The 25,662-nt window shown below is 54.3% G+C and overlaps 1 protein-coding gene across 1 annotated transcript in view; it reads right to left on the minus strand.

The window, feature by feature from the left end:
• Window positions 1-4,118: 4,118 nt before the first annotated feature.
• Window positions 4,119-25,662, minus strand: part of FADS2 (fatty acid desaturase 2) — a 39,153-nt gene continuing 17,609 nt past the window's right edge. The window contains exons 5-12 of the mRNA XM_054438249.2: window positions 22,841-22,966; window positions 14,421-14,481; window positions 13,961-14,037; window positions 8,391-8,488; window positions 8,082-8,178; window positions 7,674-7,753; window positions 6,196-6,321; window positions 4,119-5,835 (exon numbers count right to left, since the gene is read on the minus strand). Coding sequence (XP_054294224.1) covers window positions 5,784-5,835; window positions 6,196-6,321; window positions 7,674-7,753; window positions 8,082-8,178; window positions 8,391-8,488; window positions 13,961-14,037; window positions 14,421-14,481; window positions 22,841-22,966 — 717 coding nt within the window. The 3' untranslated portion in view covers window positions 4,119-5,783. The remainder of the gene's footprint in view (window positions 5,836-6,195; window positions 6,322-7,673; window positions 7,754-8,081; window positions 8,179-8,390; window positions 8,489-13,960; window positions 14,038-14,420; window positions 14,482-22,840; window positions 22,967-25,662) is intronic.

A 25,662-nucleotide genomic window follows, 5' to 3' on the forward strand; every position in this document is an offset into this window, starting at 1 on the left:
CAGCTCCACCTGATCCACTCAAGTCAGACAGACGGGGGTGGGCGGGTGGGGGCAAGTCCTGTTTCTGCCAGGACACAGGCTGTGTGACCTTGGGGGAGTTCCTTGACCCCTCTGAGCAGTAGTACCTAGGGTGATGGAAGAAAGGCTCTTAGCAAAGGGCACAGCAGCAGGCTCAGTTTATTCACAAATTTTGTGCACACAACCCAGTTCCCCAGGGTGACCATTTGCTCTGTCACATAGGACAAGTTCTTTTTTGCCTTCCCTGAGCCTCAGTTTTCAGCCGAGGGTAAGACTGGATGCTCCTCGAAAGGTACTTCCTGCCTCAGACACACGCTTCTCATGCCCAGCACGTGCCTTGCATTCAGGGTCTCTGCACAGGCTGTTCCCTCTGCGGGGACTCCCCCTTCCTGTCACCGCCTGTTTAAATCCCGTTGGCTCCTAGTGCCACGCGGGCGCCCTGAGCCAGCGCAGGCTCCGAATGGCATTCCCTCCGTCCACACCCTGGTAGAGATCGCCGTGCGCTGGCTCCGAGACGCTCACCGGGGAGATGCTAACACCGAGGACCCACGACAGCCGAGCCTGCAGCGCCACCCAGGGGTGCCCGGAGCATCTGCGCCAGTGTGGGGCGGGCCGTGCTCCCTACCGTCCCTGGTAACTTGCTTCGAGGACCCCTGGGAGGCCCCGCCCTCAGCAGCCACTCCTGGGTTTCTCCGGACCGCCTGGGATCGATCACTGGCAGGGGAATCTTTGCTCTTGTCCCACTGTCCCCCATGCTAGATCCCCTGGGAACAGGTCACCCTCAGTCCTGAGTTGAGCTCCCCCTTCTCCATCTGTAGGTCTCCTAGTCTCAGGACAAAGGCTTAGGGCACAGGGGCCAGGCTTGTAAAAGGAAAGAGGCTTTGGTGGAACCTCTGAACCTCTGAGAAACCGTGTTCCTTTTTTATTGTCTGTACAAGAGGCGTGGGCCCAGAGGAAAAACAGCTCCCAAGGGAAACCGTAACCGTAGTGTTGGTTTGTTCCTTCGATCATCCACATTCACTACAGGTCTCCCAGCCCAGGCAGATGTTGGAAATGATGATGCCCAAGAGCCAGCCCCTGCCTGGCATATTGGGAGTAGCTGGCAGGGGGCAGGGGGCCAACAAACTCCTTTGTAACGGGACAGGCCGTGGGTTTCTCAAGGTTCCTCCCCCCACTACACTATGTCCTCAGGCAATGAGCCACCACGACTACTGGGAGCTTGGCCTGTTCCAAGCTCTTGGCTGCTGTCACTCTTTCTCTTGGACACTTGCTCTTGAATGGGATGATTTAGAAGAAATAACTGAATGCCTTTAAAATCCAAAGCAAAGTGTTTGTGATGGTGGAGGACGATGGGGACGTGATCCTGAAATCTCAGCACGCTGTGGGGCTCCTTGTTCTTTGTATGCACTGGCCACAGGAAGCCAGTCTGCTGAGAAAAGGAAAACCAGTCCCGAGGGCAGTGGCGTTTCAGCCTGGGGCAAGCCGTCCCCACGGCGCCCCATTTCCCTCTCAGATGTTGGAACAGGGACTCTTTGAGAGGCAGCTTCTTTGTCCAGAGGGGCACACCTCTCAGGGGAGGGTGCAGCCCGGCTCGCTGAGGAGTCCCAGTGGGCCCAAGGCACTGTGTCACACAAGCAATGGCCAGTGGCTCCTGATGGCAGCCCAAGCCTAGCCCCAGTGGCTGCCAGCTCTGCCCTGGCCCAGCTTGGTAAAGGCTTTCTCTCCTCTCCGACTAGGCACGAGGGCTTCGGAGTGTCCAGCCAGACACCCCGAGGATCCGCCTGTGGTTCCACAGCACCCCCTGTCCCCGCCCCACAGACACACAGTCTAGGCTTGGGGCACCGCAGATGTCCCTGCTACCCACAAAGCTGATACCCTTTTATCTGCGTAGCTATCCCGCTCTTATCTCCTCCTCAGAGACTAACTGCCCTCCACTGCCCCCACTCCTCCAGCCAGCCGCTGGGCCTCCTGGGAGCTGTCTGACATTTGATGTGATGGGGGCAGGGTCTGGGAACCAGCCCTTTCTGTGCAGGAGAGGTGGCCAGGGGCCTGCCGGTTAGGAGCAGGGTCCTGCTGCTGTGTGGCCTGCTGCAGTCCTGTCCTCTCTCTGGGCTCAGCCTCTTCGCCCACGATAGAGGTGTTGGGGTTTGATTGCTCAGGGCCTTGAATATTGGGGCACCATGACTTTGGCAGGGGATAGGGATTAGAAACTCACAATTCTGGGTGTGTTGGCAAGGGGGTCAGCTGAGTACAGGGACAGGAGGGGGCGGTTAAGCAGAGAGCAGATATGAATGTCCTCAGCTTCTTGACCAAGGGAAGTATTCAAGGGCAAGGCGGGGCTGGGTGGGGCTGGAGAAGTCAGAGAAGCTCCAAGTGCTCAGTGAGGCTGGGCCAAGATTTACCTGGTGCCTTCATAGCCCCAGTGTCCATCTGGCCTCCAGTGTACCCAACTCCAAGCCCCCTGGTTGTTATGGGTGATGGACCCATGGATTTCCAACTGGCAGGGTTGGGAGGCCTGGGCTGGTCGCCATCCTGGAGGCGGGTCACAGGCACTGCGCAGAGGGTGGGAGGCGTGCCTGCCAGGGTCTTGCAACCTTGAAGGCCGCTGCCAGCGGGTCCACCAGGAGGGCAAGGCCTAGGGTAAGCGGGTGTTGAGATAATGGCATCCTTGGGGCCCCTCTAGCCTGACCCTGTGAACTATGGCCCACAGGGCCAGGGAGGGCAAAGGACTCCCCAGAGCCACTTGGTGAATCTGAGATGAGTCTGCCGCCTCGCTCAGGGCTTCTGTAATGCCAGGCCCTACTCAGGACACCCTGTGGCCACTGGGGAGCCATACGTACCCCAGTCAGTCTGCTGGCTGTCCCTACCTGGCTGGATTTCGGCCAGGCAAAGCGGGGGTCAGGGAAGCAGGCGGGAGCTGAGGTCTACTCAGGAGCCCTCCCCAGCCCTGCTGGAAGCAGCTACAAAGCCAAGGGGAGGACCCAAGGTGTTGACTAGCCAGTGCCTCTTGGCCCTTCCTTGGCACACTTTCCCAGACTCAGCCCTGCCAGGAGAGCCAGCCCAGAGACGATGACGGAGCAGCATGGGGGTCCATGGGAGGCCGACTGTACAAGCGCCCCTGGTATGTTGCTTTAGACTCTTCCCAGCCTCTGGGGTCAGACAGACCTAGGATCCAATCACTGTGCCTATGAACTGATGAACCTGGGCTAGGATGATATCAGCCTCCCCACAGCCTGTGGGTTCTGAATGAACCACTGCAGATATGGGCACGGGAGCCACCAGACAGAATCATCAGCCTCCAGAGCCTTCTTCAGCCCCCTTTTTATTTTATTTATTTATTTATTTATTTATTTTATTTTTATTTTTATTTTTTTTGAGATGGAGTCTCGCTCTGTTAGGCTGGAGTGAGTGATCTTGGCTCACTGCAACCTCTGCCTCCCAGGTTCAAGCGATTCTCCTGTCTCAGCCTCCTGAGTAGCTGGGACTGCAGGCACGCACCACCATGCCCAGCTAATTTTTGTATTTTTAATAGAGACGGGGTTTCACCATGTTGGCCAGGATGGTCTCGATCTCTTGACCTCGTGATCTGCCCGCCTTGGCCTCCCAAAGTGCTGGGATTACAGGCATAAGCCACTGCGCCCGGCCTTCCCCAGCCCCTTCTAAGGAAGCCAGGAATTCTGTTTGGCCTGGCGCTCTGTGGAAGCCGGCTGGCCCAGGGATGGGAGGGCAGACTGCACTTGGGGAGACAGCTGGGGAGGGAGGATGTTAGGAAGGGTCTCTGCAAGCCCCTCCATGCCACCCTCCCTGGGTAGGGGTCAGCTGCTGAGAGGTGGCTCTCAGCCCAGTTTTAGAGTTGGGTTGGGGTCGGCTGCTGAGAGGAGGAAGATGGGCCAATGTTTTTGGGTCATTTCCACCAAGTTCCAGGCCCCAGAATGAATTTCAGAGGCAGCAGGGAGAGGCGGGTGGGATGGCCACAGGGGAGAGGGGATACAGACAGATGCAAGCATGGGGACCCCTCCTGGTGCCCAGGCTCAGCTAGGAGGGCCTCATCTATCACCCAACACCATGGCCTGGCACTGGCGTGCAGGAAACACAGGAAGTGAGAATAAAATTCCTTATTTTATTTCAAAAAATGTAGGGGTGGGGAAGCAACATGATAAACATTACGATCAGCTCCCTATGGGCTCATTCTGCCTCTGCAGGGGTGAGGGGCATAGAGTAGCTGGAGGGCATGCCATTGCCATGGCAACCCAGACGCTTAGATGCAGGTCCCTCCTGGCTGCTTAGAGCTGGGGGGACTAGGCGCCCTCCCCAAAAGCCCCCATTCTGAGTTGTTGGTGCCCGCCCCTCCTCTGAATCTAAGAACTGATTAGTGGGTTAGACTGCAACAGCAGCTCAGGATCCCCCCAGGACTTCCCTCCCTCCCCTCTCACTTGCCCGTCCCCTCAGCTACCAGCACCTCCAGCCCCCACCTCCTCCTCTTCTCAGCTCCACCCTGGTCCTCATGAGGTACCCCCCTCCCCAGCCCCTCAGGGCAGCCTCCTCCTGAGACTCCCTCCCGCTCTGCCTCCCTGACCCTCCCTGACAGTCAGGGCCACCGAGGCAAGGCCATGTGGTGAAAGGCAGATTGTCACAAGGCCCAGCCCTGCCGCCCACTCCTATCACAATGCATCCTGGAGCAAAAGGTTAAACACAGTAAGGGCAGGTACAGACAGGAGAGTGCCTGAGGCAGCGCCGTCCACACAGCAGCCCCAAGATGGGGAGGGCTGGGACGAGACCTCCCAGCTCCAGTGCCCTCCTGCAGCCTGCAGGGCCCACGTCCCCTGGGGCCAAATGGCCAGGGATTGGCTGGCACTGCCCAGCTGATAACAGAGCATTTGGAGAAGGGTCGGATTGCTCCAGAATCTTGGACCTCAGGACACCCCGAGGAAAAGCTGGGGGGTGAGCTGAGCCTCCAGGCCAGCTGGCCCCTCCCTGAACGTGGCCACTGCCTCTGCTGAGCCACAAGAGATGAGGGACTCCCCCTTTGGTCCCAAGGTCACAGGCTCAAGTTGGGGAGGCGGTGGAATGGGGCCCGTGAAAGCCCAGGGTCAGAGCACTCTAGTGATGGGGTGGAGGACTCTTCCAGGGCCCAAGGTTTGGGCTGGCTGTGCCTGCAGGCCCAGGGCCCTGGACATCTTAACAGAGGCCTCGGGTACTGATCCCAGCTGCGGGAGGGAGACCCGAGCTTTGTAACAAAGCAGGCCTCTCTACGAAAGGGCGGACCAATGGCGGCCGTCAGGGAGAGCGAAGCCAGGCCGGGAGGGTCAGGGGCCCTGCCCGACTAGGACCTGCCCCTATGAACCCCAAGAGCATCTGAAGAACCAAAGCGGGGTGAGGCCTAGTGACCAGGCTGCAAGGGGAGACTCACAGGCCAGACCCATGGACCGCTGGTCTCCTCCCACCTTTAGGGGCAGAGAGTGGAGGTAGGACAGAGGCACCCCCGGTGGCCACCTCTCTGCTCCTTGGAAGAAGGGGCTGGGAGGCACTGGGAGGGCCATGGCTGATGGCTGATGGCTGAGAGAGGGCAGGCCCCATGAGGGCAGGGTGCTATGGGGGAGAGGTGAAGGGAAAAAGGAGAAGGGAAAGGGAGAAAGATCCAACATGGGGTCCGTGAGCGGTGCATACACCAGCCTCTCGGACACCCCTCAGAACAAAAGCCCATCATTCCTATGGCCATCACCCCACCTGCACCCCTTCCCCACGGTGTCCCGGGGGCTGTGGCTTCATTTGTGAAGGTAGGCGTCCAGCCACAGCTTCCCAGACTTCTTCAGGGACCTGCAAAGTTGGGGATGGACCAGGGTCAGGGACCAGGACGGGCCTGGCCTCAGGGAGTGCAAGGGCTGAGGAGGCCATCATTAAGGCGGCATGTATGTCCCCTTGGCCCTAACCAGGGCTTACCACTGCCACTGGGCCTGCGGGGCTGTCAGCTCAGAGCCCACCAGGAACCCCACGCAGAAAGGGATGGTCTTCTTGCAGCCCAGGGAGAAAAGCCCAACAGTTCCTAATACAGGCTCAGGAGTAAGGCAGGTGCCCTGGTAGGTGACTGTGCCAGGAGAGCCCAGCCTCTCTTGTGATCCCACTGTCTGCACCACGGGCGATCCCAGGGCCCAGCGCCTGTGGACCTCCACTCCTCACCTGATGATGTCCAGCAGGGCCCTCAGTAGCGGCTTCTCCTGGTATTCAATGCCATGCTTGGCACATAGAGACTTCACCAGTGGGGCGATCTTGTGTAAGTTGTGCCGGGGCATGGTGGGGAAGAGGCTGAGGAGCGTGTGGGGTGGGCAGAGCGTGAGGACTCCAGAGGGCTGTGCTGCTCCTGCTTCCTCCCACCACCCAGGGAGAGGCTGGCTGGGGCCCTCAGAGACACTGTCCACCGCCAGGACCAGGCTCAAAGTGTGGCTCCTCGTGTGTGCCCAGTGGGGTGCTACATGTGTGGAGGGGAGGGTGCAGCCCTCCGTGAGCAGGAAGGCGTTTGTGCTCTATGGAGCTGGGAAGATATTTGGTGGCCGAAGTGTCATGTTTTTCAAAAAAGAAATGAAATAGCTGGGGAATGCTAGGAAAGGAGGCAGTGAGGTGGGGCACGGTGGCTCACGCCTGTAATCCCAGCATTTTGGGAGGCTGAAGCAGGCAGATCACTTGAGGCCAGAAGTCTGAGATCAGCCTGGGCAACATGGCAAGACCTCTTCTCCACAAAAAATAAAAATAAAAAATTAGGCCGGGCGCAGTGGCTCACACCTGTAATCCCAGCACTTTGGGAGGCCGAGGTGGGTGGATCACTTGAGGCTGGGAGTTTGAGACCAGCCTGGCCAACATGGTGAAACCCTGTCTCCCTAAAAATAACAAAAATTAGCTGGGCGTGGTGGCATATGCCTGTAATCCCAGCTACGTGGGAGGCTGAGGCCTGAGAATTGCTTGAACCTGGTAGGTGGAGGATGCAGTGAGCCGAGATCGCGCCACTGCACTCCAGTCTGGGCAACAGAGCGAGATTCTGTCTCAAAATAAATAAATAAATAAAAGTAAAAAAAAAGAAGAAATTAGTTGGGCACGGTGGCATGCACCTGTAGTCCCAGTCACTCAGGAGGCTGAGGTGGGAGGATGGCTTTAGCTCAGGCATTCGAGACTGTAGTTAGCCAAGAAAGCACCACTGCACTCCAGCCCAGGAAACAGGGTGAGACTCTCTGTCTCTACATTTTTTATTTTTTAATAAAAAAAAAAAACAGTGACAAGAAGGCAAGGACAAGGGGCAGCAGGGCAGTCCCTCGGCCAATGTTCCAGGCAAGCTACGTAGCCCTGCCCTGCTAGCCTCACACGGTCATGAGGTGTGTGTGCAGGCTCCATAACTACAAAGCCCCAGGCCCACGTGGAGGGAGGTGGTAACCACTATGCCCAGGGGCACAGAACGAGGGGCACAGGACGCCCCTCGGGGAGATGGAACAGGGGAGCCCCTCTCCTGACCTCAGCGGGGCTGGCTGGGAGCCTTGCTCTATATTGGGCAGAGACCTTGTCAGAGAGACAAAGAGGTGGCCCCCACATTCTGCACTCTGCCCAGATGGGGTAGCGGCCACTTCCCTCCCGCTGTGGGTCTCCCCGCCTCCCCGCAGCCCCGCGCTCACTGGTGCTCAATCTGGAAGTTAAGGTGTCCACTGAACCAGTCGTTGAAGAAGGACTGCTCCACATTGCAGGTGGCTGTCAGCTGTCAGTGGAAGGGATGAGTGTCAGGGAACAAAGGAAGGCCCAAGGGCCTGGCCTCATTCCCAGGGGGCCCAGCCTTACCCAGGGTCTCCAGGCCACCCGTCCACATCATACCGTCCTGCCTGATGGCCTCGGCCCACCCAGATGCCCCACCTGTCCCTCTGGGGGACTCCTGCTGCCCTTTCTTGCTTAGCTCTGAAGCTCCCAGCAGAAGGACACAGGCAGCCCCGGGAGGCCCAGCACAGCCCTGCGTTAGCAGGTGCAGAGCATCTGGGGCCAGGACATGGACATCGGGACCAGGCTCTGGTGACCGGCCCTGACTTCCCTACCTGGCTACTGAACCAGTCGCGGTAGGCCTCCTGGTCAATCTCCATGACGATGTGATTCATCTGCGTGACCCACACAAACCAGTGGCTCTCCAGGAACCTGCAAGAGAACACAGCTCAGGGCAGGGGCCTCCAGGGGCCCGGCCACGGTGGGAACAGATCCACTCTCCCAACCAGCCCAGGACAGCCCCTGCCAAGGGGCCAGGATGGGAGGTCCCCGGGCAAAGTGGAGCCGTCCGAGCCTCTTCTCATGCCAAAGCCATCATCAGTGCCAGTGGAGGGCCCAGGGATGAATCAGCAAAGCCCAGGCACCTGATGAAGTTGAGGAAAAGGAGGGCTCCCAGGATGCCGTAGAAAGGGATGTAGGTGATGAAGAATCGGATGTAGTAGCTGATGGCCCAGGCCAGGTCCTGCGGGGAAAGATGAAGTTAGGCGCAACCTGCCCTCTCCTCTGCCCTGGCACCAGCTGCCTGCCCCAGATGTGCACACATCTCACACTCAGGCCTCTAGAAGCTGGACTGCAGCCCACCGAAATGCGATGGGCAACTACACGCCACCTGTTTGCTCGGGGTTTGCATGGTTGCCTTTGTTTCTAGGGAAATGCCGAGTGTTTTAGCATCGGGAAGTGACTGTGCCCTGTTTTTCGGGAGAGAAATGGACCCTCCTGCTGAGGGGCAGCCGTGGGGTAGGGGTGGGGGTCAGCAGCCCTCTCGTGGGGCAGGGGCGATTCTGAAGGTGCGCCCCCAACCCTGGGCCAGGTCCCCAACGGTCCCCCAGTCCTGTCCCTGCTCCTCAGCACCTGGGTCTCCGCCTGGCCTCTCCTTCCAGCAGGACAGAGGGCTTGGAGGGGTAGGGAAGGTCAGAGGTACCATCGTCCCTATCTCAGAGCTCTCGCAGCAGAGGCTGGCCTCCCCATGCCCCACTGTCATCCTGTGCGCCTCCACTCTACTCTCCTCCCTGCCCCTGGCTGGAGTGGTGTCAGGGACTGGGCTTGGACGTCTTCTCTCATGTGTTGGGAGGGTGACTTCACGGCTCCACCCTGTCCACTGCCTCTCTGCCTCCCAAGTCTTCTCTCAACTGGACCACAGCAGCAGCCTCCCACAGTCCCCTGCTTGTCCTCGTGGCCATGGCAACCAGAGTGGCCTTCGCTCCAAGCAGGTCCCAACTCTCCCCTGCTAAAGCCCCCATCCCACCCAAAGTTACCCACAGAGCCTCATGGGGTTAAGAACCTGTCTTTACTCAGCCCCCTGACCCGGCTCACTCCCTCCCCGGGGCCTCTGCACGGCCTGTTCCCACTGCCAGGGCGCTCATCCTGCCGTGAGTTTAGGTATGGTGACATATGCCACAGGCTCAGCACAGGTGCCCGAGGTGGAAGGTGAGGCCAAGGGACTGCCCCGTCTCACGTCAAACGACTGAAGAACAAGGTCACATTCGTGTCTTAGAATAGATCCCCACCCACTGGAGAGGGGGAGACTAGGAAGTTATTCCAGCGGCTCAGACATGAAATGACAGAGGCGCTGCCAAGGAGGAGACAGATTCCAGAACTGTCAGAGGCAACGGTGGCTGCATTTGTGCCTGCTTGGCTGTGGGGAATCTAGGCTGGTCCTAGGTGATCAGGGGTCGGGTGCCAGCAGCTGAACAGGAAAGGAGGAGGGGAGCGCTCAGGAGGGGCCAGAGATGGCCTCAGGGCCAACCTTGGCCAAGGGCAGGACCTCACGTTCCAATGAGGTGGCCTTCAAGGTGACGACGGAGGCAGATGTAGCCAGTTCTGCTCCCACTTTCCATCACATTCCTTCTATTTTGTGTGTGTGTTGCAATAGTGTGCAGTGTATCTACACATATATGGAAACAAAATGAGGATGTGGTTATGGATTTTTTTTTTTTTGGAGGTGGGATCTTGCTTTATTGCCCAGGCTGGAGTGCAGTGGTGTGATCATGACTCTGTCCCAGGCTCAAGCCATACTTCTACCTCAGCCTCCCAAGTAGCTAATTTTTTTTTTTGAGAGGGAGTCTCGCTCTGTCGCCCAGGCTAGAGTGCAGTGGTGTGATCTTGGCTCACTGCAAGCTCCACCTCCCGGATTCATGCCATTCTCCTGCCTCAGCCTCCCAAGTAGCTGGGACTACAGGTGCCTGCCACCACGCCCGGATAATTTTTTGTATTTACATTTTTTATATTTATTTTGTATTTATTTTGTATTTATTTATATTTTTTGTATTTTTAGTGGAGATGGGGTTTCACCGTGTTAGCCAGGATGGTCTCGATCTCCTGACCTTGTGATCCACCCGCCTCGGGCTCCCAAAGTGCTGGGATTACAGGCATGAGCCACTGCGTCCGGCCTTACCTGGATAATTTTTTTAAAGTTTTTATAGAGATGCGGGGGGAGTCTCACTTATTTGCCCAGGCTGGTCTCGAATGCCTGTGCTCAAGTGATCCTCCAGCCTTGGCCTCCCAAAGTGCTAGGATTACAGGTGTGAACCATTGCCCTGGCCCAATTTTTATTTTTAAAAGACAGGGTCTCGCTCTGTTGCCCAGGCTTGAGTGCAGTGGTGTGATCACAGCTCACTGCAGCCTCAAACTCCTGGGCTCAAGCCATCCTCCTATCTCAGCCTCCAAAGTAGCTAGATTACAGGCGCGCATCACCATGCCCAGCTTTTTGTAGAGACAGGGTTTTGCCACGTTGCTCAGGCTGGTCTCAAACTCCTGGCTTCAGGTGATCCCTCCCACCTTAGCCTCCCAAAGTGCTGAGATCACAGGCGTGAGCCACCATGCCTGGCCTGGACTTTTTTTGAGTGTAGAGAGCAACACATACTCAGAGACCGCTGGTTTCAGGGGCAGAGAGCCCAAGAGATCAGAAGCAGCCAGAGAGGCGGAGCAAGGGGGTTGGGAAGAAGCCAGCAGAGGTGGGGACCTGGAAGCCAACAGGAAGAAGAACTGCAAGAGGGAGTGGCCAGTGGTGTCAGATACAGCAAAATTCCAGGAGGGTGAAGCCTGGGAGCATCTCAGGATCCAGGACGTGGCCCCGGGAACGGGAACCTTGCCAGAGCATGTAAACCTCCCCGGGAAGCCTCCTTCAAAGATCTTAGGGTTTATCACCTCTTTCCTCTAAGCCAGGGTCCCCCAACCTCCACACTATTGGCACCTGGGACAGGCTGCTTGTTGTCATGGGCGGTTCTCCAGGGCATGGCAGGGTGCTAAGCACCATCCTGGCTAGATGCCAACCAGATGCCAGTAGCACCCTCCTCTCCTGAAGTTGTGACAATTAAAAGTGTCTCCAGATACTGCTAAAGGGCAGAACAGCTCCCCTGAGAACCAGTGCCCCAGGTCATAGGTGCGCTCCTGGCTCTGAAAGTCCCACAGGCTCATCACATTGTCCCCACTCTGCCATCCCCTTTTAGGAACATAGGGTGATTTCTTTTCCTGTTTAATGCTTTGTTCCTTAGGGAACAAGCACAGTCAAAAACAAAAAAAAAGAGGTTGCTCACTGCAAGCTCCACCTCCCAGGTTCAAGCGATTCTCCTGCCTCAGCCTCCTTAGTAGCTGGGACTACGGGTGCACGCCATCATGCCCAGCTAATTTTTTGTATTTTTAGTAGAGATGGGGTTTCACCATGCTGGTCAGGCTGGTCTCGAACTCCTGACCTCATGATCTGCCCGCCTCGGCCTCTCAAAGTGCTGGGATTACAAGCATGAGAGACTGCGCCTGGCAATAGGCCATTTATGAGTTAGAACAGGATTGAATGCTAGAGGCAAGAAGAGGGTGTAACATGTATGAGGAGGGAAAAAACATAATGATGCTAGTCTCTAGCTTGAGCCACTGGGTGGATGATGGACCCATTCATTAACATGGAGACCATCAGAAAAGGATTAGGTTGTGGGAGAAGAGAAGGACTTATATTGAATATGTTGGATTTGAAATGGCTGGGACACCTCCAAATGGAGTCAGATTGGATATATGGGTCCAAGACTTGGAGATAAAATTTGACTTGGCTGCTCTTAAATTCACAGTCAAGGTGAAAAGGACAATTTCAGTTAGCAAGCGATAAAACGTAATCAATAGGCCGAGCGCAGTGGCTCACGCCTGTAATCCCAGCACTTTGGGAAACTGAGGTGGGCAGATCACCTGAGGGTGGGAGTTTGAGACCAGCCTGACCAACATGGTGAAACCCTGTCTCTACTAAAAATACAAAATTAGCCGGGCGTGGTGGCGCATGCCTCTAATCCCAGCTACTTCGGAGGCTGAGGCAGGAGAATTGTTTGAACCCAGGAGGCAGAGGTTTCGGTGAGCCGCGATCGCGCCATTGTACTCCAGCCTGGGCAACAAGAGCGAAACTCCATCTCAAAAACAAACAAACAAACAAAAAACAGTAACCAATAAACAAGTCCACATTTGGTTAAAAGAGGAAAAACTTCTCCATGGCTATTGGTTGGAGCATGAGGGACAAATAGACTGCTGAGAAAGAGTGGATTTTAAGCAAGCATTTCAGAAAGTGACAATTTAGACTTTTGAAAATTGCCAGATAAACAATTTATCTGCCAGGCACAGTGGCTCACGCCTGTAATCCCAGCACTTTGGGAGGCCGAGGCGGGTGGATCATGAGTCAAGAGTTCAAGACCAGCCTGGCCAACATGGTGAAACCCCATCACTACTAAAAATATAAAAATTAGCCAGGCATGGTGGCAGGTGCCTGTACTCCCAGCTACTCAGGAGGCTGAGGCAGGAGAATCGCTTGAACCCAGGAGGCAGAGGTTGCAGTTAGCCGAGATCGCACCACTGCACTCCAGTCTGGGTGACAGAGTGAAACACCGTCTCAAAAAAAAAGATGACATAATAACAGTGGGCCCTAATGCAATATGACCGATGTCCCTGTTTTAAAAAAAGGAAAAATTTTCAAGTATCCACTTTTGGTGAAGAAAAAAAGAAAATTAAAAAATAGGCCAGGCGTGGTGGCTCATGCCTGTAATCCCAGCACTTTGTGAGGCTGAGGCAGGCAGATCACTTGAGGCCAGGTGTTCGAGACCAGCTGGGCCAACATGGAAAAACCCCATCTCTACTAAAAATACAAAAATTAGCTGGGCATGGTGGCCAGTGCCTATAACCCCAGGTACCTGGGAGGCTGAGTCACAAGAATCGCTTGAACCCAGGAGGTGGAGGTTGCAGTGAGCCGAGATCACACCACTGCACTCCAGCCTGTGTGACTCTGTCTCAATAAATAAATAAATAAACAAAATAATGTTTTTTTAAAGAGGGAAATTTGGACACAGATACAGATACAAATACGCAGAGAGACGATGTACCGAGAGGGAGGGCGAAAGCCATCAACCAACCAAGGAGAGGCCCAGAACAGAGCCTTCCAGAGCCCTAAGGAATCCACTCTGCTAACACCTCGGTTTTGGACTTCCCGTCTCCAGAACTGGGAGAAAACACATCCCTGCTGCTTATGCCACTCAGTTCGTGGTGCTTTGTCATACGGTCTTCGCAAATGAACACACCTGTCCTCTCAGCCAACGCCCAGCTGCTCCAACTTCAAACCAGGGTGTGGGGTGACCCAGTTCATGGGACTCAGGGCCCACAGGGAGTGGGGAAGGGAGATGGCCACACTTGCCTCTCATCATGCTGCCTTTGAGAACTTTCTCGGGGGCTCTGCAAAAGCAGGGGCTGCCCCAGTGAACTCCCTGTGTCTGAGGGAGAGTAGAGATCTTTAGGACTGGGTCCTGGTGGCCCCAGAGGGAGTCCTTTCCTGAGAGGCAGCTACCCCAGGGAGGAGATGCATGGGGCCCCGCAGGCTCCACTGAGGCACACGAGGAGGCAACGTAGGACCCCCGGGTCCACCTGTCCCAGTCACCCTCCTCCCCGTGCCAAGCCAGCTGTGTCCCCAACTCACCACCCAGTTCTTATGGACTATCATGGTCATGATGATCTGGTACTGGAAATACATGGGGATGAGCAGCGGCGGCCCAACTGCAGGAGAGAGACAGGCGCTTAGAGGCATCCATTCCACTCTGCCTGTGCCGGAAGGTCGGGGGAACCCAGGCCCAGCACTATGCGCAGGGGCCAGCCCTGCAGACGTAGGCAGAAGCAGCCAGGGACCCCGGGGTCTGCAGAGAAGGCTGGGAGCCCTTGAGGACGTGTGTCACCCCTGGGACTCTCTAAGCCTCTGTGTCCCCATCAGGCCTGTAACACGGGCTGAGGGGGTCTGCACGGGAAGGCTGCTGTGGCCCCCGCTTCTAACAAGTTTAGTGTCACTTTCTGGATCTGAAAAAGATGTCAGGCAGGAGGGAGAGAGACGCCACTCTGTGGGGAGGGGAGGGTCCCAGAGTGGTTTCAGGGCACCGAGCACTCACTCAGGAAGAAGTATTCGTGCTGGTGATTGTAGGGCAGGTATTTCAGCTTCTTCTTGCCGTACTGAGGAGAAAGGAGAGATCGTGAGCGCCCAGCAGCCTCAGCTCCCAGCCTCCCATGTTCCCCAAACCGCCCTGCAGCCACCATCCCTTCTATCTGCTCAGGGCACACCACTGTCCCTTTCCTGTCAATCTGCACCCTGGGCCCACCAAGCCTGGGGCACCTCCAGCCCTCTGGGCTCCCCATGCTACAGCCAGCAGTGGCCAACGCTTCCTCAGCCCTAGCTGAGCACTGGCCCAATGGCATCGATCCTCCACAAGGCCGGCACTTCTGAGGCTGAGGCTCAGCGTTAAGCCATGGCCCAAGGCCACGGGAAGTGGCCCTGGCTGGGTTCAGAACCCAAAAAGCTGACTCTGAGCCTATGTGACAGGCACTAAATAAATGTTTGTTGAATGAGTGTGCAACAGAGCAGCTCTCGGCAGAGCATAAGCACCCAGGGGAGTTCCTAGGTCACCATGGAGAGCTCCCGGAGTCCGCAGTGGCAGGGAGAACCTAGGTAAGGGTCCCAGAATTGCTGCCAGTCATCAGGCTGGGAGCATCTACCTCCCTGGAGCCTCCCTGTAATTTACAAGAGTGAATCACTCCTCCCCAGCTGGAGCCTAACCTTGAGGACAGAGGAGGCCACAGGACAGACTCCTCAGGCCACATCTGGCTACCTGAGGTCCCCATGAGGGCACCGGTTTCTTCCCCATCAGAGCCTGCACCTTGGGCAGCCTGACGCCCAGAGGCTCTGATGGAGGAGGGCTGGGCTGGGTCCTGGGCATCGTCATTGTCCAAAGCTGCTCAGGCCACTCAGTGTGAGCCAGGCATAGGAACCACGGCCCCAGGGGATCCCCGGAGCCCTTAATTCCATGGTCCAGCCCCTAGGGACCAGCCCACCCTGCTCTTCCGGGACTGAGACCAAAATATGCCGCTCACTGAGTGGCACCTGCTCCTCTTGCTTGCAGCGTGGGGAGGCTGGGCTTGCAGCCAGCAGATGCGCTTGAGCCAACTCTGCCTCTCACCAGCGCTGAGACTGTGTGAGTCGCTTAGCCTTGCTGAGCCTTGTCTGGCTTTTGAATCAGTGGTTGGTAAGAGGAGCCAATGAGAACATGGGCATAATGCCAAGTGCTGACCCCAGGACCACTGCCCGTCACCCTCCCTATACCCCTGGATCCAAAGGCCAGAGATGCCTCCTCCTATAGTGTCCGGTCATACTTATTGCAGTCAGGAGGTCAAAGTGAGTTACAGAGGGAAGGAACCTTGGATGGTGCCTAGGCCAGCACCCCGTCATCCAGGTGAGAACACAGAGCAAAGTGATTGCCCAAATCACAGGGAGAGCACAGATTCCTGAGGGAAGAGGCTGTGGGTGGGAACCAGGTCCACCCTGTCCCCAAGACTTGCATCTTGGCGCCAATGGCCATGGTCACGGCACACCCAGCTGAAGAACCCCCAGAAACAGTCCCTTTGTTCTGTGTGGCCTCCTGAGCCTTGGCAAGGATCTCACTCATTCCCAGAAAGGACGGCCACTTGCAGTAGGACTATCATTAAGGCCAGGGCTGAGGCGGGCCATGGAGAGGTCCGAGCCAGGGAGGCCTCACAGGAGCCTTTCATGAGTCTCCAGTGGACGGAGGTGCTGGAGGAGCCAGCACTGCAGATGTTGCCCTCAAGGTGGCCAGTCTCGGGGCCTGCAGCGGCCCACAGAACAGGCCCCTGAGTCCTGCTCTAAGCTTCTCCCAGAGGCCAGGGAGCAGGCTCACAGCCCCAGCCTTGGCATGCAGTGTCTCCAGCTCTGGTCAAGAGCTCCTCCCCACCGCATCTCTCCCACAGAGCATCCCGTCCCTCTCAGGCTGGGCCGGCTATACTCAGAAGTGAGCACAGAGGGCAACCCAGGCAGGTCAGCAGGGGCCAGGGCATCCTAAGGAGGGACTGAGGGCTGGCCACGCTGTTGTGGGGGCCTGGGAGGCACCTGGGGAGTCTGTTTGGAGTTGCATGTGCACAGTAGGCACCCTGTTCTCATGGGTGATGGTGGCCTTTGGGTGGACAACACAGGTTACAGGGGCTGCCTCCGCCGGTAAGCACAGCTGGCTCTAGTGTGCGTCCCTTCAATGCCCCAGAATGGCCCTCAGAGCCAGGGGACCCTGCTTGCCAGGCAGCAGCAGGCCTCAGAGTGGATCTCTGTGGGACGGTGAGCAAAATGCTCATCACAGTCACGTGCGTGTATGTCCATGTGTATGGTGACATACCACTACACATCTGTACCCATCTCGATGGCCTCAGCTGCAGTGGGTCTGCTGGGGGATGGCCAGTACTCCCCTCCCAAACCAGAAAGTACAACTGTGGGCTTGGGATACGAAGCCCTGCCCTGTGGCTAACTCTCTGCTCTCATCTTTCCCACGCTCAGTTCTTTGCCAGAGCTTTGCCATTTAAGTCATAGGAGCAGGGAAGGGAGGGAGAGGTATTTTAGAATGTATCAAGCTAGGGGGGTGAGTGCCTGGCTATTTAATTGATCAGAAAGCTGGGGCTACCCAACAAACATATTTCACAAGGGCCCCCAGGACTCCGAAGCTGTGGTTTGCAGCCAGATGGTTTGGGTTCGGACAGTGGTGTTGCCTTTTCGTTGCTGTTACCTTGAACAAGTCACTTCATATCTCTTGGCCTTAGCTGTTCCATCCATGAAAGGGGTCGATGACAGCTCCTGCCTCACGGGTTAAGCAGGGACTAAGTGACGTGCACGCACACTGCCCATTGTGGTGCCCGGTCCACAGACTCACTCAACAAGAGTCAGGCTTCTTCCCAACTGGGGGCTCAGAGCCCCAAGTGTGGGGAGTGCAGGATCCCACACATCTCCTCCTCCCGAGGAGTCCCCGTCACACACACAGAGAAAGCCCAAGAGGCAAGGAAGACACATGACTTTCACCCGGCTGGGCTGCGGCCAAGGGTGTGGGTGGCACACATGGACCTCCCCTTGATCAGGAACGGCGCCTTCCCAGGCTGCGGTTGACAGGCAGGGACGCAGGCCAGGGGCAAGGGAGGGAGTGCAGCCAGCCCTGGCGGCGGGGCTGACTCTCCTGTCCCCGGCCTCTCCACGCACCTCAAGGCCAGGCTTGGATGAGGGCCTGGGGGATGCCGGGCCACGTGGAGGGGAACTTTCAGCTTTGGAACAAAATGTCTGAGGAATGACAAGGGCCCTCCTTGTCCATCGAGGGTTGGGGGAGGGGAGCTGTCGCAAAGCCCAGTCTCTGCCTCTGGGAACCTGCAAACTCACACACAGAGAGAAACAGGCGGCACGACCTCCCCAGCAGGAGCGGAATGGCAAGGTCCCTGAGAGGGCGGCATGTGTGTCCCAAGGCGGGATGGGTGACTTTAGCCTGTTCATGAAGGTCTGCCTGAAGCAGGAAGCCCAGGACGTTAGCTTCAGATAGTCAGAGCAGCAGAGGTGGTTTCCCGGATGGGAGGAGGAGGATCTCAGGCACGGCACGACGTCTGAGGCCCCTTTACACTGCTACCGGGATAATGGTCTCACCAGCCCCCTCAGAAAACTGGGATATGGCAAAAGAAGAACAAAACAAGGCTGCTGCCAATATCACCGCGATTAAACTTAGCTCTGAAATTTCCCGTCAATGCAATAAAACCCAAAGCAGAAAACAGAGTGGAACTATTAGAAAGAAAGAGACTACTTCAACATCCAGATAAGAAAGAAAGAAAGAAAGAAAGAAAGAAAGAGAGAGAGAGAGAGAGAGAAAGAAAGAAAGAAGGAAGGAAGGAAAGAAAGAAACAGAGAAAGAAAGAGAGGGAAGAGAGAGTGAGAAAGAGAAAGAAAGAAAGAAAGAAGAAAGAGTTACTACACCTTTTTTGTTTGTTTTGTTTTGTTTTGTTGTTGTTGTTGTTTTGAGACGGAGTCTCACTCTGTCGCCCAGGCTGGAGTGCAGTGGTGCAATCTCAGCTTACTGCAACCTCCGTCTCCCGGGTTCAAGAGATTCTCTTGCCTCAGCCTCCAGAGTAGCTGGGACTACAGGCGTGTGCCACCATGCCCAGCTAATTTTTTGTGTTTTTAGTAGAGACGGGGGTTTCATTGTGTTAGCCAAGATGGTCTCGATCCCCTGACCTCGTGATCCACCCGCCTCGGCCTCCCAAAGTGCTGGGATTACAGACGTGAGCCACCACGCCGGGCTGAGAGACTACGTTTTCATTATTTTCTAGGATATGATCATCTAATCAGGAAACTCAAAAGAATCAACCGAAACACAACTAGAATTATGAAGAGACATAAGCGGGCACTAGCGGGACAAAAGATAACTATCCCATTCATCAGAAGGCTATGCAAACAAAAATTTAGAAAAAAAAGAAAATTAAGATAACTACCCCAATATCCACTGCTTTCCTGAGTACTGGAGAACCCCCAATCATGATGACAAAATATAAAACGTATAAGGATTGCGTTTTAAAAGAAACATCCATGAGACATATAAAGAAGTACAGACCTTGGCCGGGCACAGTGGCTCATGCCTGTAATCCCAGCACTTTGGGAGGCTGAGGTAGGCGGATCACTTGAGGTCAGGAGTTCGAGACCAGCCTGGCCAACATGGTGAAACCCCATCTCTACTAAAAATACAAGAATTAGCCGGGCATGGTGGCGGGCGCCTGTAATCCCAGCTACTTGGGAGGCTGAGGCGGAAGGATGGCTTGAGCCCAGGAGGTCGAGGCTGCAGTGAACCGAGATTGCACCACTACGCTCTAGCCAAGGTGACAGAGCATGACCTTGTCTCAAAAACAAAAACAAAAACAAAAAGAGAGAGAAAGAGAAGGGGAAAGGCATCCCACTACGAGCTTCCAATGAGTTAAGTGCCAAGGATGAGTAAGTGTGAGTGTGGCCCCCAAGTCATCCAGATGGTGGCCTGGGAGAGGACAGACAGCCCAGCCCAGGCCAAGCCCAGGCTCAGGAGCACTCACTGCCTCATATGAAGAAGGAATGCCACCTCCTGGGGATGCCGGGAAAACTGGCCAACTCTGGAGAAAAGTGAAGGCCGAACATCATCCTACCCATATCCCATTTGGCAGAAGTTAAAGATTGAAACACGAAACCTTAAAGAACTGAAAATAATACGTATGAAGAACTTTCTAAGCACACAAGAAATGAATCTCTGGGTAAAGGAGTATACTTTGCTACATATGACAAAAAGAACCCTCCTGGACAGCATCAATAAGACCAAAATGCAGAAAACGAGGAAAAGGGCTTTACTGCAGAGCCCGCGCTATTCACAGTTCCACGTGCTGGGAGCCGCCTGGCTGGGCTGCTTTGCTTATCTGTCCCGAGAGATAGGAGCCCTGGCCGGCGTCCTTGCTCTGGAGACTGGGATGGTGGCTTGAGACCCTGGGGCCTGGGCCGCCCCACCTGGCCCTGCTGTGGTGTGTGGGACTGGCATGTGACAAGTCCCATCAGACCCACTGTCACTTCAGTCAAGAGACCAGGGTTCCTTCCAGGGCAGCCAGGTCCTGTGAGAGCCAGAGCACAGGTCAAAACACCAGGAACCCAGGAAGCACCAATCCTTTCCCCATGAGTGTGAGAGAGGGGATTTCCACAGAACACCGCGGCACCAGCTGGGGACTTCCAAACGCCACTGGTAACTGAACAACCAGATCCTCACAGCCTCCCACCCCCGTCTCCTGCCCCAAAGTCAGCATTCCAGAAGTGTTGGGGGTGAGAAGATGTCAGGAAAGGAGAGGCTTCTCTGGCCACCACGCACAAGAAAGACGCCTTCTTGCCAGTGCAGCTGGTGGGACTAGACTTTCTTTGTTAGAGACACAGAGAACATCTGTCAGGACAGCCAACGGCTCTACAACACAAAGCCTCGCCGAGAAAACGAAGCCTTTGTCCCCACTTATCAGAAGGCCTCAAGTTCATCAGTTCCGTTATCTAGACACCTCTAATTAAAGCTGGCAAACCGTTTCCTAGAAGCATAACCATACCCTGTACTTTGGCAAAAAATAGAATCCCTGGCAGCTTAGAGAGCCTTCCAAAGTACAGAACTGTGGCTGATTTCCTGCGAATTGGCCATGTTACAGAAAAATCCACGTTTCTGCTCAGATAGTCTCACGGGTGGAAATGAAATAAGAAGAGGGTGTACAAACCAGAACTGGGGAGCCAGGCTGTCTCCTCGCCTTGTTCCAAGCCTTAGGCGCCAAAGCTGTCAGGAATACTACTTCACTCACGGCGCCACTCCTTAGTGAGGGAAAATTGGCCTCACTTGGCAAATGCTGATTGAACCCTACTCTATGCATGGCTTTGTGGCTCCTAAGAGCTGCATAAAAGCAACAAGGATCTTCTAAACTTTCACTGTCATCATTAATGTATTTCCAAAAAGCAGTGCATATATTTATTTTTTTCTTGTAAATTAGGTCCCGACATAGAGGCTCTACATAAAAAAAAAGAACGTATTAAATAAGAACTTTTTTTTGTAGAATGCATTGGTGGGGCTTTTATTCAAAAGAAATTATGGGCCGGGCGCAGTGGCTTACACCCGTAATCCCAGCACTTTGGGAGGCCGAGGCGGGCGGATCACAAAGTCAGGAGTTCAAGACCAGCCTCGCCAACATGGTGAAACCCCGTCTCTAATAAAAATGAGAAAATTAGCCAGGCGTGGTGGTGTGCACCTGTAATCCCAGCTACTCGGGAGGCTGAGGCAGGAGAATCACTTGAACCTGGGAGGTGGAGGTTGCAGTGAGCCAAGATCACGCCACTGCACTCTAGCCTGGGCAAGAGAGTGAGACTCTGTCTCAAAAAAAAAAAAAAAAAAAGAAAGAAAAGAAAAAGAAATTATGAATTACTAACACTCAATTTGTCTACCTTGTAAAATAATGTAGGTCCTGTTATGGTTCAGAAATACAACAGAATATCATATGGCTACAGGGAGATGAGACCTGTCTACATGAACTGGGGTGGGGAAGGGTATCCACATTTGCAGAGGTGGCAAGTTGCAGGATACAAGGTTGAATTTTTTTATTTTTTATTTTTTTATTTTTGAGACAGAGTCTCGCTCTTCTGTCCCCGCTGGAGTTCAGTGGTGCAATCATAGCTCATTGCAGCCTTGAGCTCCCAGGCTCAAGTGATTCCCCCACCTCAGCCTCCCCTGCACCTGGGACCACAGACGCACACCACTACACCTGGCTAATCTTTTGTATTTTTGGCAGAGATGGCTCAACCTCCTGGGCTCAGCTCAAGGGATCCACGCACCTTAGCCTCCCCAATAACTGGGACTAGGCAGGTGCTACCATGCCTGGCTAACTAAAAAAATATATATTTTTTTTAGAGACAGGGTCTTGCTATGTTGCCCAGGCTGAGACTCGTGTTTTAATTCTGGATATTTCTATACTGTTTAAAAGTTTATACCAAGTGTGTTCTATATTTGTAGTAATACAATGAACTAATATGAAAATAAAATGGTGTAGTAAATGGAAGGCAATAGCCTAGCAGTCAAAAGGTCTGGGGCCTCACCCTAGACTGGCCACTAAATTACGTGACTCTCTCGGCTGGCCACGTTGGCTCATGCCTGTAATACCAGCACTTTGGGAAGCCGAGGCAGGCAGATCGAGGCAGGCAGATCATGAGGTCAGGAGTTCAAGACCAGCCTGGCCATAGTGAAACCCTGTCTCTACTAAAAATACAAAAATTAGTAGGCATGGTGGCACATGCCTGTAATCCCAGCTACTTGGGAGGCTGAGGCAGGAGAATTGCTTGAACCCAGGAGGTGGAGGTTGCAGTGAGCCAAGATTGTGCCATTGCACTCCAGCTCTGGGCAACAGAGCAAGACTCCATCTCAGAAAAAAAATAAATAATGTGACCCTGAACGTGTTCCATCCTCTCGCTGACCTTCAATTTCTCATCCACTGGTGAAGCAGATTGGACCAAGCCATGTTGAGGCTCCTCCCAGTGTACAGGATGATGATTCTCCGAATAAGGTTTTCTCAACATGAGCTAGTCAGTTGGCGACCAAGCTTGAGCCCCTGAAATCTTGCCTTCCTGCTGAACTGGGACAAGATTTCCCTCTACCCTGGGAAGAAACAAGCCAGAAAATGCTCTTCCTGGCCTAAGGGCAGGACGGAGGCATCTACCATTCTAATGAGGAGCTGCATCCGTATTTACAGGTGAGGCCATTCCACATACATTCCAGCCAGAACAATTCAGGGTACCTAGGAGAGGTATCTGTGTAGCAGGAGATGTGGACTGGCCTGGCTGAATGTCAGCTCTCTAGGCTTCCTTCCCTGCTCCCTGCTCAGGCCAAACACTTCCTAGGTCAACACCATCCCCTTAGTCATACCTCAATGGGCTGCCATTCGCCCAGGACAAACACTTGCTAGGTCAACACCATCCCCTTAGTCGTACCTCGATGGGCTGCCATTCGCCCAGAACAAACACGTGCAGCATGTTCACATCGGGATCCTTGTGGAAGATGTTAGGCTTGGCATGGTGCTGGAAGTGGCGATGATTCCACCAGTTGGCAGAGGCACCCTGTGGGGAGAGAGGGGTTGGGATGAGCCATGCAGGCCACCAGGGAACTGAGCTCGCCTGTAACAGGCCCTGCTTAGGAGCAGTTCCCAGAACCTTCAACCCTCGGGGATAGCACCTCAGGCCCCCACAAGGTCAGAATCCAGCCCTGCCACGACTGAGCTCAGAGCATGGGCCAGCCCCAAATGGAGTGAAGTCACTTTATCTCTCTAGGCTTCAGTTTCCCCATCATAAGATGATGACGGCGGATGAGGCGTGCTGCTGTGGGACCACACGGTGAGCACTCCAGCAGGTGTGGGAGCCGGTCTCTACCTCTCCGCCACCAGGTGTGGAGCCAGAGCTGTACAAGGTGAAGCCGAGGTTTCAGGGACAGCGAGAAGTGGTCCCTACTATGTGGCCCAGAAATCTCCCTCCTGAGTGTATATCCAAGAGAAATGAAAACATGTCCACACACCAACTCATAAAGGAGTGTTCACAGCAGCATTCTTCAAAAGAACGAGAACAGCAAAAACAACACAAGTGTTCATCAGCAGATGAGTGGGTGAATGAGATGCAGATTCTCCACACAATGGAATATTGTTTGGCTGTGCCATAAAACAGAACCAATCACTGACACTTGCTACAACACAGATGAGCCTGGAAAACACGCTAAGGGAAGGAAGGAGCCACAAAAGACCACATATCACATGATTCCACCGACATGAAATGTCCAGAATAGGGACATCTATAGAGACAGAAAGTTGAGCAGTTGTGTAGGGCTAGGACTGGGGTAGGGGAGGGAGTGAGGGGGTTGGGATGCGATGGCTAAGAAACGTGGGGTTTCTTTTGAGCATAATGAAGACGCTCTAAAATTGACTATGATGATGGTTGCATAAATCTGTGAGTATACTAAAAGTCATTGATTTGTCTGCTTTAAATGGGAAAACTGGCTGGGCGCGGTGGCTCACACCTGTGATTCCAGCACTTTGGGAGACAGAAGCGGGTGGATCACTTGAGGTCAGGAGTTCAAGACCAGCCTGGGCAACATGGTGAAACCCCGTCTCTACTAAACATACGAAAATTAGCTGGGCGTGGTTGTGGGCGCCTGTAATCCCAGCTACTCGGGAGGCTGAGGCAGGAAAATCACTTGAACCCGGGAGGCAGAGATCACACCACTGTACTCCAGCCTGGGAGACAGAGCAAGACTCTGTTTAAAAAAAAAAAAAAGTGAGAACTGTATCTCACTAAAGGATTTGGAGAGCGCAGTTGTGCTGCTATGCTGAGGGTGGGTCCTGAGATTCATGTCACACCAGGAAAGCTGGAGGGAGGGTGTAACAAACAACTGCTAACATGAACAAGAAGAACTTTCCTGTTTCTAACACTCAAATGGGATCCCATGAGACAAGATGCATAACATGGATATTTCTTTTGAGGCCGCAGGTGTCCGTCTCCTCAGCTCATAGTTATGGCCTTCAACAGTTGCCCAGCGACAAATGAAAGAAAACACACTTTCCTGACCCTTTGGCATCACGACTATCCTGGTGAACTGTTGCCGGATCAATGCTTTGGCTAAGGGTCTGCAAAAAATGCCTATTTGCTAAACAAACATTTTACTTGGGAGATGCTTTTGGCACACACAGTCTACAAACACTAATAGCCATGGGTGGGAACAGCAATGGACAGCTGTGGCCTTTGCAGTGACCTCAGGGCCCTGGAAACTGGCAGGCCTCAAAACCCATGAGAGAGAGAGAAAAAAAAAAAGTCAGAGAGTGAAAGCTTAGAGGCTTCACTTTGGGAGGCCGAAGCGGGTGGATCACTTGAGGTCGGGAGTTCAAGGCCAGCCTGGCCAACACAGAGAAACCCCGTCTCTACTAAAACTACAAAAATTATCTGGGCGTGGTGGCGGGCACCTGTAATCCCAGCTACTCAGGAGTCTGAGGCAGGAGAATCCTGTGAACCCAGGAGGCCAAGATCGCACCAACTTCACTTTAGCCTCGGCAACAGAGCAAGAGTCCGTCTCAAAAAAAAAAAAAAGAAAAGAAAAGAAAAAAAAAAGAAAAGAAAAGAAAGAAAGAAAGCTTAGAGGCTTGAGGAATCAAATGACACATTTGCGTTTGTTGTCAAAAGGAACAAAATTCCTGGGAAGAATCAAATGGAAAAATCTCTGGCACAAAGAAACTGAGGAGCAAGGCATGAAACAAGTAAGCGTGATGTTTGGAGGATACCAACCCAGAGATGTTTATTGAACAAACAGATGGAGGAAAGCAAGACGGGCTGACAACAAGGAGGCAGTGAGGTGGGCAGTCCCGGTTCTCCCTGGACTTGGGATGAGATGTAATGAAAGCATTTTTTGTTCATGCCACTTCCTCTGCTGTGATTCTCTTCCATTCTTTTTTTTTTTTTTTTTTTTTTGAGACAGAGTTTTGCTCTTGTCGCCCAGCCTGGAGTGCAGTGGTGCAATCTCAGCTCACTGCAACCTCTGCCTCCCAGGTTCTCCTGCCTCAGCCTTCTGAGTAGCTGGGATTATAGGCACCCGCCACCACGCCCGGCTAATTTTTGTATTTTTAGTAGAGATGGGGGTTTCACCATGTTGGCCAGGCTGGTCTCGAACTCCTGAACGCAGGTGATCCGCCCACCTCGGCCTCCCAAAGTGCTGGGATTACAGGCATAAGCCACCACACCAGGCCTCTCTTCCATTCTTCTTTGCCAGGTGAAGCCCT

This window comes from Pongo pygmaeus, chromosome 9 (genome assembly GCF_028885625.2).
Source record: "Pongo pygmaeus isolate AG05252 chromosome 9, NHGRI_mPonPyg2-v2.0_pri, whole genome shotgun sequence".
In the NCBI taxonomy this organism is placed as follows: domain Eukaryota; kingdom Metazoa; phylum Chordata; class Mammalia; order Primates; family Hominidae; genus Pongo; species Pongo pygmaeus.